Source organism: Ailuropoda melanoleuca, chromosome 20 (genome assembly GCF_002007445.2).
Source record: "Ailuropoda melanoleuca isolate Jingjing chromosome 20, ASM200744v2, whole genome shotgun sequence".
Classification (NCBI taxonomy): Eukaryota; Metazoa; Chordata; class Mammalia; order Carnivora; family Ursidae; genus Ailuropoda; species Ailuropoda melanoleuca.
The window spans coordinates 14,233,055-14,250,604 of NC_048237.1; the positions used below are offsets into that span (position 1 = coordinate 14,233,055).

Below are 17,550 nucleotides of genomic sequence, written 5' to 3' on the forward strand. Positions count from 1 at the left end.
GACTATATTTATTTTCTATATTAATGTGGCCACAATAGCTTGGTATGTGAAACTACTAATCATTTAATTAAATTCAGCAAATGTAACTTGGATGATGATTATATACAAAGAATTGTGTGATACACTTTAGAAGCCCCAAAGAGATTTTATCAGAGCTCCACACATTTAAATGACTGTGAATAGTTACAAATAGTTAGCTACAATAGAAAGTAATAATAATGGAGCCAGTTAATGATTATGGTGTGCATACTTATATACCATCTATTATACTAAGTGCTAGCAACATAGTAACATAGATACTACTATTTTATGCAACAAATAAAGAAACTGAAGTATAATGACATTAAGTAATTTGCCCAAGGTCCCCAAACTTATATGTGGGATTCTAATCCAGGTCTCTTTGACTCTGAAGAGAAATGTTGTTATGGAGGAAGAAGAGGGCATAAGAGAACAGATAGAGAACATTAATTTCCATTTTGGGTAATGAGAGAAGGCGATAAAGAGAAGGTGGCATGAAAACTGGTTATTTATGGATGACCAGAATTACCAGAGCTGGACAAAAGAAAAAAATGCCATTCTGGGCTGATGAATATGCATGAGAAAAACCACAGAAGAATCATTTCAGGAGTTAAATTGGTCCAGAAGGGCTTGACCATAACATGCATGTGATGACACTAGGTAAGATAAAACTTAAAAGATTCAGAAAGCAGATATGGAGAACTCCAAATAAATACCATGTCAAGGTATTTGTTTTTGTGTATTTTTTATCATCACGCAATTTCTGTGGGTCAAGCATCTGGGCGTGGCTTAGTATGTGTCCCTGACTCAAGGTCCCTTAGGGGATTGTAGTCAAACTATCAGTTGGGGCCTGAGGTTTTATCTGGCTCACTCAGGTGGTTTTTGGTAGTATTCAGTTCCAAACTGTTAAATAGAGGCCCTCAATTTCTCAATTGGCCAGAGCTACTCTAAGTTCCTTACCACATGGGCTCCTCCATAGAGGAGCTTACTTAAAAGCAATAAAATTCCAAGAAATCAAAAGAGCAAGAAAAATAAGAAGGGTTTACCATGATGGAAGCCAGTTTTTTTATATACTAATCTCAAAGGTGACATCTCATCATTTCTGCCATATTCTCTTTATTGGAAGAGAGTCAATAAGCCTAGTCTATGCTTAAAAGGAGGGGATTATACAAGGGGGCAGGGATCATTAGGGCCATCTTAGTGGCACCCTACAACATGGATCAATAGGAAATCATCAGAGATTTATGAATGTGTAAGTGACATAATTTGGCTATCATCAGTCATTCACAAGAAAGAGTAGAAAGTCATTCAAAACTTCTCCTTCTCAGTCAACACCAGTATTCATTATTGAATCACTCCAAGGAGTTTAGTTGTCAGCGTTTCCTCTTTCTAATGGTACATAAAATAATAGCACATCTTACAATCCCCAATGTCTCAGATCCCATGGAAAAGGATAGGAGTCCTGTGGTGACTTCTGAGACAGCAGTTTGTAAATACATGGTGTAGACAGAAGTCAGACCATGGGGATTAAGGAGTGAACAAGTGGTCAAGAAACATTTTCGTAATCTAACACAGATATTTTTTTTACATATGAAGCCAGATCTCTAGTAATTGTTATGTCCTTGATCCACTGCTTAATGGGTTACATTGCAATATTCTTTTAATTTTAGTTCTTTTATAAATAGTGCCAATTTCTGGGAATTTTATTATTTGAGTTTTGAAATGTGTGTTGACCTGTTCACTGAAAACTGTAAGAATACAAAATGGTAATGACACCGAAGCATGTCCTTTGTTTCATTTTGGTTCTAGATTCTTCTAATTTAGTTAAAGCTTTATGTAAAGAAATCAAAGAACTTATTCATCTAACACAAACTTATAAACTCTCTTTGACGGTTTCCAAAACTCATCTCATACTTAATCCCCTTTTTTGTTACCACTGAGACTGTGTCTACATTAGAATTCCTGGTACCCAGGGCGTTGTTTTCCTACAAGTTCTCTGTGGTCAGACAAAGAGACTTATGAACAGTATTTATCAGCAGGAGAACAGGGCCACTGAATATGGCTGGCATCTTGTTTAGATTTTGGTGACCACATATTTTAACATTTAATACAGTCATATGATGATTTTCACTTCATCTGACAATTCATCCAAGAAACTTTGGTTAAATGCCTTATCTCATGTTTCATGAGGTTTTCCTGGTTATTACTCAATATTCAAGTTCAGCTAGGCAAAGGCACTGACAGGTCAAATAAATGAGTTCATTCAATGAGTCTTAACCTTAAACCGCATCCTTAACTTCTTTTGAACAGGGCTCTGTCCAAAGGATTATGGACCTCTATCTTGGTCTCATGGGAGGATGGTGCCACACTTCATAATACATTTTTAGTCCAATTTCATTTGTCCAAGATGTCATTTAAAGAAAAAGTGCACCTTTGTCTTCTTTGGGTGCTGATCTTAGGAACCAATCTATTATTCTGGGAATCTCACTAACCTCCCTTCTGTTGAAGTTTGTTGGTTTGCAGAAGTAATCAACCACACCAGATTCTACCTTCCCCTACCCTCCCCACTCCCCCAGATGCTATTCAGCCAAGTGAGATGACATATATGACAATGCTTTGAGCCCTTACTGGGAACAGTGTAAATCTGAGGTGTTGCTGCTCTTATTACTAATGCCACTATTAAATTATTGACAGAGTAGGGAGCATGATACAGGATGCAGACGACCTCAGATGAACACTCACCACAATAAACACCAGCTATGGGATGTTGGGCAAGTCCCTTAACATTCTTATCAATTTCCCAACCAGAAAACTAGGGATCATACTTCCCACCTGCTTATTGCCAGGGTTCTTGTGAGCAACAAGTGAGGTAAGGCATGTGGACACATTTCACAAACAGTAAAGGGTCAAAATAGTAACAGTGGTTTTGAATATAATCACTGTCATAACAAGAGTGTCTGAACCTTTTCCTTTCAAACCACCTGAAATACCTGGAGGAAAGGTAAAGCTAAAGTCATGAGACTAGACAAAAATTCATGAACTAGAGACAAGAGCATTGTAATTGGGTGATGAAACAGATTTCCAAGCAGGAACTGAGTAGAAACCTAACCATAATTAACAGTCAGATTCTCCAGTGGTATCTGACTCATGGGACTTACAGAGAAAATGTAGCAATCTAAACTATAAGCAACTCAGTTTAAATACATGTATATGTTCACGTATGTATGGATGGATCTTGTCAATGCTTTTACCTTAACAGTGTTCTAGAATATTAAAAAATCCACATGACCTTGTCTTTCCAAGGAAAATAAAATGAGATCAAATCTGCATATGGCCAGGAATAGAAGATGTCCCAACAGAAGACAGAAAGATGGAATTCCATGAAATCAGAGATGCCGGCTGAATCAATGATGATGATAAAATATTAACTCCTGGGGCACCTGGGTGGCGCAGTTGGTTAGGCACCTGACTCTTGGTTTCAGCTCAGGTCATGATCTCAGGGTTGTGAGACTGAAGCCTGGATCCAGCTCTGTGCTCAGCATGGCGTCTACTTGAGACTCTCTGTCCTTCTGCAAACCCACCCACCCCCCCAAAAGAAAAATTAACTTCTTTAACTTATGTCAAATCATGCCTAAGTTATTTTCTTTCTTTCCTTTTTTTTTTTTTGAGACAGAGAGTGTGTGTGCAAGTGGTGGTGGGGGGAGGGGCAGAGAGAGAATTTTAAGTAGGCTCCACGCCCAGTGTGGGGCCCCACATAGGGCTTGATCTCACAACCTGAGATCATGACCTGAGCTGAAATCGAGTGGGACACTTAACCCACTGAGCCACCCAGGCACCCTTAACTTATTTTCTACATTAAGAGAATCAGACAAAGGTAGGAGTTTTTAGGAGATTTTCTTTTCTTTCTCATTTTCATCTGAAAATGTTCAGTTTAACAATCGCTCGAAAAAAGATTAGGGTTTTGGTTAAGACATTTTTTTTCCCCAACGTGACTGCATCTAGCTAATCAGAAATCCAGAGTAAGTTAAAAAAAAGACTTGAAAATATTTCCAACTGGACATCTCCCATTGGCCATAGAATCCTCTCACCTCCCATTAACACTCTATAAAACATGGGGAATATCTGCTCAGGTTCTGGATTGAGACACTAACGTTCCCGAAAGACAACTACTTCCACCCAAACAACTGGTCCTCCTTTCCTTCTTGTCAGCACTGCGAGCTGGAAGAGGCTGTGTTTGGTCTCTTAATCAGGCCTTGCTGACGAGCTGACATCACTGCAAACGTTTTCACTTATTCTTTGGCAACACTTAAATCCTTGCCAAAGGCCAGTCAGTAAGTCAGAAAGTATTGTTAGTGAGAGGCTGGGGGAGTCAGAGTGTGACTGTCAGCTAGCAATCTATGGTGATGACAGGAGGAAAATCTAGGAGCTGAAACCATTTTAAAGGTCACTCTGTGGGCAGAACAAAAGACCTCTGACAGAGCTCTGGGATATTGGAAGCACAAGGATGCTGCTATCTGAGCACTCTGGAAATTCATTATCCCTGATTGTAAAGACCACTTTACAACCCAGTACAGCTTAAACCAGCAACTATTTGCCTTCGCAGTGGTATAAAATAATCTGGTAGAACAGAAACACCAAATAATGTGCCAATGGTTCAACTTTCTGCTTTTTTAAAAAAAATACTCTTCGGGGGCGCCTGGGTGGCACAGCGGTTAAGCGTCTGCCTTCGGCTCAGGGCGTGATCCCGGCGTTATGGGATCGAGCCACATCAGGCTCCTCCGCTATGAGCCTGCTTCTTCCTCTCCCACTCCCCCTGCTTGTGTTCCCTCTCTCGCTGGCTATCTCTATCTCTGTCAAATAAATAAAATAAAATCTTTAAAAAAAATACTCTTCGTTAGTATTTTCTCCTTACCCTGCATTCTTTCATTTTCAACCTTGACTTGCTAAATAATCAGAGTTTAAAGTACTTAGCCACATACTTTCTGTGAAAAGCTTTTACATACATTTCATGTCTAAAATTTTATGAGTACAATATACTAAGCATTGATAAGCCACTTTTAAAAGGAACACAGATCATTCAGGAATAATGATTGTAGGCCCATGACTGAATTGAGATCAACTCTTTTTTCTCTTTGCAAAACGGGAGAAGATTTGGAAGAAGAAAATGGCTCAGTTTATCAGATGCCATAATCTGGACCTGGGCCCACCATGTGTAAGACCTGCTGGACAGATTTGCTAGAGTTTATTCTCCAAACTCTCACCTCTTGTGTTGTTTTCTTATTCTTTTTCTCTCCCCTACCTAAATGGAGGACTTTTTTTTTTTTTTTTAAGATTTTATTTATTTATTTGACAGAGAGAGACAGCCAGCGAGAGAGGGAACACAGGCAGGAGGAGTGGGAGAGGAAGAAGCAGGCCCCTAGCGGAGGAGCCTGATGTGGGGCTCGATCCCATAACGCCGGGATCACGCCCTGAGCCGAAGGCGGATGCTTAACGACTGCATCACCCAGGCGCCCCTAAATGGAGGACTTTTGTTGTGCCATCATTAAGAAGCGCAGGCAGGCCGGAGCAGAACTCTAGCGTGGGAGCAAGAGCAGCTGGGATGGTCTGCTTTCCTCCCTATCACCGAGGAAAACAAGGGAGCAGGGATCTAATGCATAGCATGGCGACTATAATCACGCTGCACTGGATACTTGGAAGCTAAGAGAGTAGATCATGAGTGTTCCTACCACACACAAATGGTAATTATGTGAGGTGATGGATGTGTTAACTGACCCTATTGTGGTGATAATTTTGCAATATATGCGTGTATCAAATCATCCCATAGTACACCTTAACCTTCACATTGTTCTATCTCGATTATATCACGAGAAAGCTGAAAACAGTCCAACACAAGGGAGCATTCAAGGGAGGTCCGGCGGGTACCAGGAAGGGCCTCTGATAAAACAAAAAGGAGGTGAGAGAAGACACTCAAGGCACCAGGACACTCACACATAAGGCACAGTGGACATCTGGCACCCACCAACGAATGAATTCACCTGGGCCCCCCAGGCTTGCAAACCCAATCAATACCCAATGATCCATACACCATTGATTTGCACTGCAAATTATCTGCTTAGGGGCCTGGGATACAGTCTGTAATTATCCATCTGAGCGAAAACTCTGCGCTGTTTAAGTAGCAGTGAGTACACAGGGACTCACCACTCAGCTGCATGTGAACTGCGTTGGGTCTCTATATCGGATAAGAGGACCAGCCTCAGGATCCAGGGAACAGCGACGTTAAGAACCAGCTGCTCCACTCCAGCTTAGCAAGACTGGGTAGAAGTGGTTTCTGTTGGATGAGAAGTGGGGTAGAGAGGAGAGAGAAAAGGTAACAGCGACTATGGGGCCTTGTGAAGTTGGAACCTGGCTTAGGGGGGGAGGAGGCTGATTGCTCAAATAACTGCCATTCCTGGGACGACTCAGTGCCTCCACCGTCTCTTCAAGTCCAGTAGTTCCCCTCCCTTCCATGTGAAAGTGAGGGGGTTTCCAGAGTCTGCTTAGGGGGTTTTCTCTAGGGGCAAGTCTTTCTATTTAGGTGCAAGGGTGCTTTCAAATCACCTGGTCACGTTACATTAGGTAAACCGTGTTTTTAAAAGTGGACCCACTAAGACACCAAATTAAGCCCAAGATCTTGGAGTTGGTCCACCTGCAAAAAGAAAATATCCAAATCTTACCAGGTTGTACTTGATTTTGAGTTGTAGACGTCCCGCTTCCTTTGTTTGTGTCACAAGCCACTCATTCCCCTTCTTAATGAAAACAAGAGGGAGTGATTATACCTCCTGGGGCTGTGCCATTTATGCCGTCTGAAAGGCACTTAAACGAGTGGCACATTATCTCACACATCTGGAGTTTACCAAATTAGCCAATTATGCTGGAGCTCATAAAACGAGGCCTTAAATGTCATTTAACTAGAAAATATTATAATCACCAAGTGGTCTGATTGTAAGATGATACTTGGGGCAGCATCAGTGGTTACAGAAAACAAATCGTGAAACAAAACACAGTTCAAATGCCCCCCAAATGCAACCACATATTTTCTACAGTAATACTTTCTGAAGAATACCATATTTCTGAAGGCACCAGCAATCAACATGTTTCTCATTTGAGACTAAGTCTAATCCGACCTAGTTGTTTCTGAGTTATTTGCCTTGGGCAAACCAATGTCCATGAATTTTTCTCAGAAGAAAACTGAGGAACATGCAGGATGAGAGCAGACTGATGGAAAACCATGAACTTACCAGAGATGTGGAGGCATTTGTAAGGGATGGGACAATAACCAGATTAAGAGTCTTATCAGAGGTTTGTGGTGCTGTCTTGGAATTGACAAGATTCGATTAACTGAACATACATAGTCTCTCAGGGTTTTCGTGTTTTGCTTGAAGGAAAAGATAAAAGCTGCTTTAAATTGCTATGTGATTTGAGGGTAGGACTACCGCAAGTTTTAGAATAGCTATTTAAAAATTAGGGGTTTATAGCCACTACTTTCACATTGTCCTCTTTTCGTTTAATATATAACAAAATTTGGTGTTTACTAAAAGGTGATATAATATAATGGGAACTAACACCTGTGTGACTTTCGGCAAGTTATTTAACTTCTCTGATCTTCTGTTTCCTTATACAAAATACAGACATAATGCTACATTGTGTTGAGGAAGAATGTTGTGTTGGAAATAATGTATGAAAAAGTCCCCAGAATTGTGCCTGTTACACTGAAAAAAATAAATACTAGTTTCACATCTTTCTTTACCTATGTCACCAGAATATCTTAAGTTCTGTTTTATTCCCCTCGCCCATCTGTGAGCATCTCCATCACTCTCTTTAGAGCAACAGGTACAAAAGAGACGAGAAAAACTTTCAGGAGATACTCTGAAACAGAAGGAAGGAAGACGCGATGCAGGAGCACATGGTAAGTGGAGACGCCAGCTGCTACTTGCTGGGAGAATTTACAAAATGAAGCAAATTGGTTTTATATTTATTTATTTATTTTTTAAAAGATTTTATTTATTTATTTGACAGAGATAGAGATAGCCAGCTAGAGAGGGAACACAAGCAGAGGGAGTGGGAGAGGAAGAAGAAGGCTCATAGCGGAGGAGCCTGATGTGGGGCTCGATCCCATAACGCCGGGATCACGCCCTGAGCTGAAGGCAGACACTTAAAGACTGCGCCACCCAGATGCCCCGAAACTAATTGGTTTTAAAGGCACCTAATCAGCTAGGCTAACTATGTCTTCTGGGTTCACTAGTTCAGTAGATGGACCTATGGGTTTATTTTTGCCAAAGCAGAATAAGATGAAAAAATCAGGTGACAATGGAGGACTCTCAACAGTGACAAATTCCTTGCCTATGAGTTCTCTCTTCTCCATTAGATAAAACAACACTGGCCTCTTTGGTAAAAGCTAACTAAGTATGATGATTCCATATAATAGAAATCCTTGTCGAGCATTTGGAAGGTCTTTTTTTTTGGGTAAAGCTGGGTTGAAAAGCTCTGTCTTTCATTGAGTACAATATATCGATGTTGCTTCTTAAAAGAACCTTAGAAGTGGTTAAGGGACTTGGACGCATGTATTTGAGCCACTGTCTCTTGTAAACATGAATTCTGGGCAGAGAAGTGGGGAACTGCATTTCTCTGAACGGTGACGAGTACCCTTCACTTTCTTATAGCAGAGAGGAAAATGGGAGATCTGTGCAGACTTTAAGAGTATGATCAGACTTTAATGTTCTTAAACAACAGAAAAGAAATAGCTTTCAAAATCTTTAACTTGGGGGATATAGGAAAAACCAGGAGAGATGGGTTGTCCTAACTATGTTACTAGTCAAGCTGACTTGTACCATGTCCCTATAGCCATGGACCAGACTGGCCTGATGCCCCTGAGTGAGAAAAATGTCTTTGAAAGCAGAGTGTACTCTAAAAGCTAAATAAGAAAATCAAAAGAAACTGCTTTCGCTAGGAAAAAAAATCCAATACAACATGTGCTAAAAGCGTTTTTCTTTTTTCTTTTTCCTTTTTTTTTTTAAACAACACTATGAAATGTTCTTGCTCTGTATCAAAAATAACAGGAAGCTTTTTTATTTTGTATTTTTTACAAATATTTCTATCTCTGAGACTAGAGCTCTCTGGCTTTGGGCTAATAACATGTCCAGATCTAAAGGCATTACAGAAAGAATGTCAGTTTGCTCTAGAAGCAATTATACATACAGTCTAGGAAAAGGCCAATTTTACTATGCAAGGACCACACATGCTGTATGTTTGTTGTATTGCTTGATATCAAAGCAGAAACATCAAATTCTTCCTAACACACATGAAATAAAGAGCCTGGCTAAGGAGCTCCCACATCCAATTCAGAGATATCTGTTACAGCTTACAGAGCTCGGCAATGCTGCTACTACGGTTTTACTGGGAAGCAACACTGCTCTTGACTATACAATGCACGAGGATTTCTTTACCTTTACATACATTTTGGGTAAAATGAGCATGATTTTGATCCTAGTTGTCATAGATGCAGGTAAATCATGAATGTATGGCACTCAGCTACCATATCACCAGAGTACTGGCAAGAATTTGCTGGTTCATTGTCACTAGTCACCTAAAAATAGTTAATCAGGCACCAAGATTATTATCATAAATTCAGAGGGTGTGGTCAATCGCAAGAATTATCATCTCTGTTTCATTCTGCATCATTATGCTTTTGATGTGATGACTTGTATTCATTTAATGGGCACTTACTATCTCTACTCAGTGCTAAACACAGTCACGGGAGATACAGAGCTAAATGAAAAATGGCCCTTAGGGGAATATATCCTTGGGGTGGGAGAGAGGAGACAGACAGAAAATAGCCACAGTAAATTAGAGAGATGCATGGTATATTTTGTATATCATATATGCTTAAAAAAAAAAAAAGCGTGTGGCAGAGAAAAGATGGTCAGAGAGAGAGAGAAATGTGACGGTATCCTTGAATGAAGAGGGATGATTTCTTGTGTGGATGAGGGGGTTGGTCCTGTAGGAATAAGAGAACAACCAGCATGCAAAGCTACAAGAATGTGAGCAGATCTGCTGTTCTTAGAGCAGATCCGCGTATGGAGAATGAGCCGGGGAAGAAGGGAGGGCCATAGTAGGACGGGTGCCGTACCACAATAAGTTTAGGCTTTCCGGGCACCTGGGTGGCTCAGTTGGTTAAGCATCCGCCTTCGGCTCAGGTCATGATCCCAGGGTCATGGGATCGAGTCCTGCATTGGGCTCCCTGCTCTGTGGGCGGCCTGCTTCTCCCTCTCCCTCTGCCCCTCCCCTGCTCGTATGCTCTCTCTCTTAAATAAATAAATAAAGTCTTTAAAAAAAAGAAAGAAAAAAAAAGAAAGAAAAAATGTTTAGGCTTTCTACTTCAGGGCATATTTTTTATATATTACCCAAATACTCCAAAAGTAAATTAATTGAAACAGTATGATACTGGCATAGAGATAGATAAACTAATGACACAGAATAGGAAATGCAGAAACAGAGTCGAAGATTTAGATGATGTATTTGTAGAGGTTTGGGCTAGCATTTCCAATGAGGGAGTAAAAGAGAGATTTTCCAACAAGTGGTGCTTGGGCAATTGACTAACCATTTGAAAATAAAATTTCATTCCTATATGCCACACGGTGCATTAAAAATTTTTTTCAGATGGATTAATGATTAAGATGTAAAACATATCAGAAGAAAATATTTATAATCTTGGGCTTAGAAGACATCCTTCTTTCTAATGCAATAACAAGGTCAGATATCATAAAGGGAATGATAGATATGATCACAAAACCACAGGGGCGCCTGGGTGGCACAGCGGTTAAGCGTCCCTTCGGCTCAGGGCGTGATCCCTGCGTTATGGGATCGAGCCCCACATCAGGCTCCTCTGCTGTGAGCCTGCTTCTTCCTCTCCCACTCCCCCTGCTTGTGTTCCCTCTCTCGCTGGCTGTCTCTGTCTCTGTCGAATAAATAAATAAAATCTTAAAAAAAAAACAAAAACAAAAAAAAACAAAACCACAATCTTCAAAAATGACAAGGTTCTGAAAGGTGTAAGGCACTATAGCGCTAAGAAAAATGACAAGTTGGGAAAAAATATTTGTAATCTATGTCATAGTTGAAGAATTAGTACCTAGAATATATACCAAGCTTCTACAAATCAATAAAAAATCGAACCCAAGAAAAATGGGCAAAGAGCACAAATAAGAAATCCATGAAAGAAATGACATCTGATGGTTATAAAAGCATGTTCAATCCCAGTTATAATCAAAAGAATGCTTGTAGACAATTTTATTTTTCACCTGTTAGATTATTAACAGGAGACACATGTGGGTGACAGATATACCAAATAATGATTGATAATGTCTAGTGTTGGAGAGGGTGTGGAGAAATGAGAACTCTCAAATACTGATACTTTTTGGACGATAATTCGGTAACATTTATAATATAAAATGTGCATATCATTTGATCCTGTATGTCCATAGCCAGCAACTTATTTTATAGAAAAAATATATGAGCACACAAATGTGAAAAAATAGTATAAGGATATTTATTGCACCATTGTTTGTAATAGTGAAAATGCACAACCTAGTGGTCTGCCAAAAGGATTAATTTAATAAATTGCAGCATGTAGATACAAAAATTACTACGGTATTGTTAAAAGTATATATACTGTCATGGAAACACAGCCACAACATATGTTTAACTGAAATAAACAATTGGGAGAATAACATCCATAGTATATCTGCCAAGAGGAGTAGTGAACTACAAAGGTTAGGTGCATGGGCTTTGAGGTCAAGCAGACCCAGATTTGAGTCCCAGTTCCATTATTTTTCGGATATGTGAAAATGACTAATTTCTCTGAATCTTGGTTTCTTCATTTGTCCAACTGGAATGGATTCTTTTTTTTTTTTAAGATTTTTATTTATTTATTTGACAGAGACAGACAGCCAGCGAGAGAACACAAGCAGGGGGCGTGGGAGAGGAAGAAGCAGGCCTCCAGCAGAGGAGCCCGATGTGGGGCTGGATCCTGGAATGCTGGGATCATGCCCTGAGCCGAAGGCAGACGCTTAACGACTGCGCCACCCAGGCGCCCCTGGAATGGATTCTAATAGAACCTACCTCACAGAGTTATAAGGAGGATTTCTAGTACACTGTAGAGGCTAAGTATATACTAGTTATTATTATTACCATTATCATTTTTTGCATACTTATTATTTTCAACCAATTTTCTTATGTAAACAACTCCAAAAAGCAAATCTAATATCCTTTGGAAAATTATGCTGGAAAGAGTCTTTAACCGAATCTATACATCAAAGACAATTTTAGCTTGTGTAAAAAAATATTCTATTTATCTGATCATCTAGTAGGTAGGATAACAAATCTGACACATCAATTTTTGACATAGTTCTGTTTTGATTGAATATTCATAAGCCACAATGCAAATAAGGAACACATTTGGACACTATATTCAAGAATCAAAATAGAGAACTATTACATTTAGATAGCTGCTGTTACGAGAACTTTAAAAAATCTCAATGGCACAAAACAGAAATTGTCTTCTAGTCAGCAAACTGATTATTAATATTATTTTTGTGGTAGTTCTTATGTATACATATTTAGTTTTCAATTGTATTACCAGGAAAAACACACAAAAAGGAGGAAGGCACCCTTTTAAATATTTTCCTCTAATAACACGAGGAAAATGAGCCATCCAAAATGAGAAAAACATGTTATGTAGTAATATGTCAAACGCCTATATCAACATAAAGTTCATACACAAAGAACCATACATACCCTTCTATTCGGAAAATTGTTCGAAAGCTGTCTCCCAAGCTTTTATAACTGTTTGGATCAGTTGCACATCTCTGAATCTGGAACCTAGGAATAAAAAAAAAAATCAAACAAACAAAAATAATCCAAGTTAAGGATTTTGCCAAATGGCTTTCCTCATTTTTCAAAGTCTTAGGAAACTTAGCCTTTTCAGGTTAATCTAAAATATTCTGGGTTTTGTTATAGATTTTGATTTATTTGCCTTATATAATCTCTACCTTATATTTGCAGCCTTTAAAATTATATTTCTCTGTACTTTAATAGAATAGAATTTTTTCACCGGTTTCTTAGCCAGGCAGATGCACCCCGAGGCATTTATGCCTTTTTCTTTTATAAAAAGCATACACAGATGTCATAGATTGTTTTAATGTATAATTCAGAAATCTGAAGGTGCATATGAAACAAATAAGTAGCTCTATTTCTTATCTTAATTAGTGCCCCCTTGATGGTAATTTAATACAAAGGTTAAAAATACAGAGCAGCTAATATGGCCTAACTTTGATCCTGATTGTGAATTTGGAATTCATTCTGGCAGACAGGAGCCTGTGCTTAGAGCAAGAGTTGCAGTCATATTGTGATACAGTTTATAATCCCTACTTCTCCTTCGTGATGGAGCAGAGTTGGTCATTACATTCAGGCTGCCTGAACTTCCACAGGAGCACCATGTTCGGTATATAGTTGGTGCTCAGTAAAAATGTTATCGCATTTTAAAAAGCATAATTCTTTTTTTTCTTCTTTTTGGTTATGATCATGCATCTCCGGACTCTAACCTTCAAAATTTGGGAGTTCCCCAATGTGAGGGTCTTAAATTATTTATTTTGTATTTTAGTCTGGGGTTTGTTTCTAATGAGATTTATGACAAGGACTCTCATTTCCCTACATCCCAGTTGTTCTCCATTTTTGGGTTTCTTTAGTCTGCTCACTACTTGTGTTTAACTTCCTTGTCCCAATTCTGAGTTAAGACCCTTCTGCTCTTCCATCCACAATTTCACCAAAAATTTTTAAATGAACTTTCAAAAACACCTCTTCTATTGTTTACTTTAAGACATTTTTCTCAGATTGTTGGATTTATAACACGAACACTTGTACCTCTAAGAATGGCGTATTTTATGGTTCCAGGCCCGAGGGAATTACGTTGAAAACTGACACATATATCACAGAAAAGAGTGACTACTTTGCTTTGATTGAAGCAGTTGGGCATATGAAAGGAATGAGTATATTATAAAACTGGAAAGTGAGGCTGGATTATATTTGATTTTGTAAAGTAGAGAGTTGCTGAACCTAATCGTCCAGGAGGGTAGTCATTCTGAGGTGAGGAGGTTGAGTATTCCAGCACAGTTCTTCCAGCAGGACACATAGAAATACCTACAAAAATATTTACTGCCTGACTGGGTAGATTGGAATGGGAGTATGGAGGGCGGAACAACCATGACGGCAGTACTATAATCCTGGTGAATATAATGCCAGAATGTCAATGGTGGCAACAGGAATGTAAAGAAAGGGGTAAGCTTGTTGGATAATCTTTTTCCTCTTTATATATACGCGTGCATGTGTTTGTGTGTGTGTGTGCGTGTGTATGTTTTATGATACATTCAACACGACACTCTCTTGATCCTCTTCAGCCCAGCAAGGAATATTCCACTATTGCCAAAATTTAAAGCATCATAAATGTTCATCTTCATAATGGTTTTGTTTATTGAATTTAAACCTCTATTAGCATAATCATTTTTAGAAGGTTAGTTTTTAGATAAGAACTATATCTCTAAAATTTAAATTGTATTGAACTCATCAGAAGATCATGGACCGATACAGCTAACTCATTTAAACTGTTCCAGACCTAGAGGTACATGTGGTGTATGCATAACCATCGGCCCAGAAGGCTCAGTAAGCAGTTCTGTCCAGAACCAAGAACACGATTTGACGGTCAGGTAGATGGACCATGTTTGGTATTTCTGGACTACTGCATACAGATGAGATACCTTGGTACTTTGGATACAAATGAATTAACACTAAACCCAAAATAGAAAACTACATGTACACCCACACAACAAATAACTTGGCATAAAATTTGTTTATACTACAAATAACAACATAGGGAGTGATTTCCAAAATATGATGTTGATTCTCGTGTGAAAAGGAATCTCCATCTCTCCAATTGCATATTTGTAACCTATATTCATTGCTAAGCATGAAACATTTTCTTAGGTCTTAGATGGGAAGTCCAACATTATTTTCTAACTGTTCTTTTAAGAAAATACTTTACAATAGTTTTATATATCATAAGAGTATTATATGCTTGTAGATTTTTCTCATAGTATCTGTAATAATTCTCATTAAGTTTATTGACCTCCATCAAATTCCTTTCTAGACGCTTTTTTCCCAAATTACCACGTGTTTTTTAAAATAACTGCCATATGAAATAAGATCTACAGGTTTTTAAAAAACTCAGGGTATTATCTTCACTGTCAAGAGTCACAATAAATAAATAAATGAGAAAAATAATTTACAATACAAAGAAAAATATTCACGATGTCAAGTAGCACCAGCACCAAATTGCCCAGGTGTTTATCAGAGGGAGCAATTACTGCTTTCTGCAGAGCGTCAGGAAGGACCTCAGGAAGGAGAAGGGATTTGAGCTGGTCCTATAGGATTCAGAGGCAAAAAGAGTAAGCGGGAGAAAGCATTCCAGGTGGGGAAATGAGAGAAAGGCTAGTGAGGAAAAGCTGTCCTTTCAAGAGAAGTGAAGAAAGAGATCCCCCACCATGGCAGCCTCCCACATTTCCTTCAGGACAGGTGTTATAGGACTCTGCTGTGGCATTCAGTTGCTCAGGTGGAGACCTGAGTGGGTTGGGAGAGGAAATTTATGAGATAAAGTCAAAAAGCCCAGTAGAGACCATTTGACCTCTTCCCGCTCCTCAGCTGAGTACTTCAGTGAACTCTGGCATGGCCATCTCCCAGTTATGTGACCCTGGTCCTAGAAGGGACTATAAATGAGTCAGCAGAGGGACCAAAGCAAGTGTATCCCAATGCCTAGAAAAATGACCTTAGCCGCTCTTTCACAGCTGAAGTTCCAGACATCGGCTTTGTCAATGATGTCTGTGTGCTTGGGTAACACTGAGGCGGGTCTTCCGTCAGCTTACACCAAGATGAATACAAACTACAGTTCTTTCACAATTAACTAGTCATCTAACCTTGCTATTGGAAGTCTAGGCACTTGACTTGCTAGCTGCAATTTCTTTCTTTTTGTAGAATCTGACAGATACTATTTCTAACCTGCCATTCATTCAGTTAATAAGAGTTCTTGAATGCTAAGTATGTATTAGGTATTCCAATATTTGGGGCATTGCAAAGAAATAAAACATAATCCTGCCCTTTAGAAGCTTCTAGTTAGGTGAAGGAACTATGCAAATAGATGATTACCATATGCAAGTAATAACAGTGTTTTAGAGTATCCAGTGTCAGCCAAGGAGTTTGACTGGCACTGAGTAAATACCATTATTACTCTTCTTGGAGATAATCTCCTATCTATGTGTAGACTGTAGCTGACAGAAAATACTACTATGTGGAGACACTGGAGGAAAGAGGGAAAATGGGAAGGCTATCTTTGGGCTAAATATCCGTGATTAAATTTTACCCAGGACTTTAGAACAGGCAACAAGAGCAGTGAGTGGAATCCCTGAGTATTCCACTTAGAAACTGACTGATGAGTGACGCTGTGTCAATTACAAACAAGAGTGGCGTCATCACGTGAGAAGAGTCCACAAGCTGTGTCGTACAGCAGTGCAAAAGGATGGGCAGGCAGGGTAAATACGGATTCTTCAGTAAAGCCACCCGCCATTCTTCACTAGGCTAAAGCAGCGGGAGGTCCCATTAAGCAGGTTAAGGCAAGTACAGCTGTCTCTTCTGCACATCTCAAATACGGCATGTCTACACTTTGCAGAGAAAGTACATGCAGTATTTAGTTCTACTACACATGACTTGTTGGGATCACAGAGTTATCAGTTCTAAGGAATCTGTTTCAAGTTGATATAATTACAGTGCATTTTGGTCAATCATGTAAAACAGCAATTTCCTTCTTCCTCTCTACTACATTTCAGCAACTTAAAAGGTTTCTCTCTTGGATTGAAGCTTTACGTCAGCATTATTCCAAGCTGCATTCTGGGCTAACAAATTCTCTCTACGCCCGGGGAGACAATTTTCCAGTTACGTAATATAACTCTTTGTAAAATTACAAAGGCAAAGCCACACTACTCTTGATTGTATTTAGAAGAAAAGGTTGGACCTTTCCATTGTCCTAATAAAACCAGCTTAGACACATCTGGAATCTCCATCTGAGAAACTTCTCTTATTAGAATGAAAACCTGCTGCCAAACTGGCAAATGGGACAGTGGAGTAACACTCGAGAAGTATTCAGTGCCTGACGTGCAGTCAGGATGAACCACAAAGAAAGGCATGTGTCTCAAACCCTATGTACGCCTCATTGCCCAGGAGCCAGCAACCCCGTCTGCTGGGGTGCCAAGCAGCACGGTCCTGCAGACTCCTCCGAGTGGAGGGAACAGCCCTGTCATCCACCGTGCCATAAACATGAAGGGAGTTACTGTGGTAACCACCAGGGCAAAGAAGGGCTGCTCAGTGTTCACAAACAAATGTACAAGCATATTTTTAAAA

General features: G+C 39.4%; 1 protein-coding gene across 9 annotated transcripts in view; it reads right to left on the bottom strand.

Moving 5' to 3' along the window:
• SLC25A21 (solute carrier family 25 member 21) overlaps positions 1 to 17,550 on the bottom strand; it is a 479,253-nt gene that overhangs the window by 108,341 nt on the left and 353,362 nt on the right. For all 9 annotated transcript variants that reach the window (XM_034648650.1, XM_034648645.1, XM_019806189.2 and 6 more), the window contains one exon: positions 12,847 to 12,930. In XM_034648650.1, the coding sequence (XP_034504541.1) occupies positions 12,847 to 12,930 (84 nt within the window). The remainder of the gene's footprint in view (positions 1 to 12,846; positions 12,931 to 17,550) is intronic.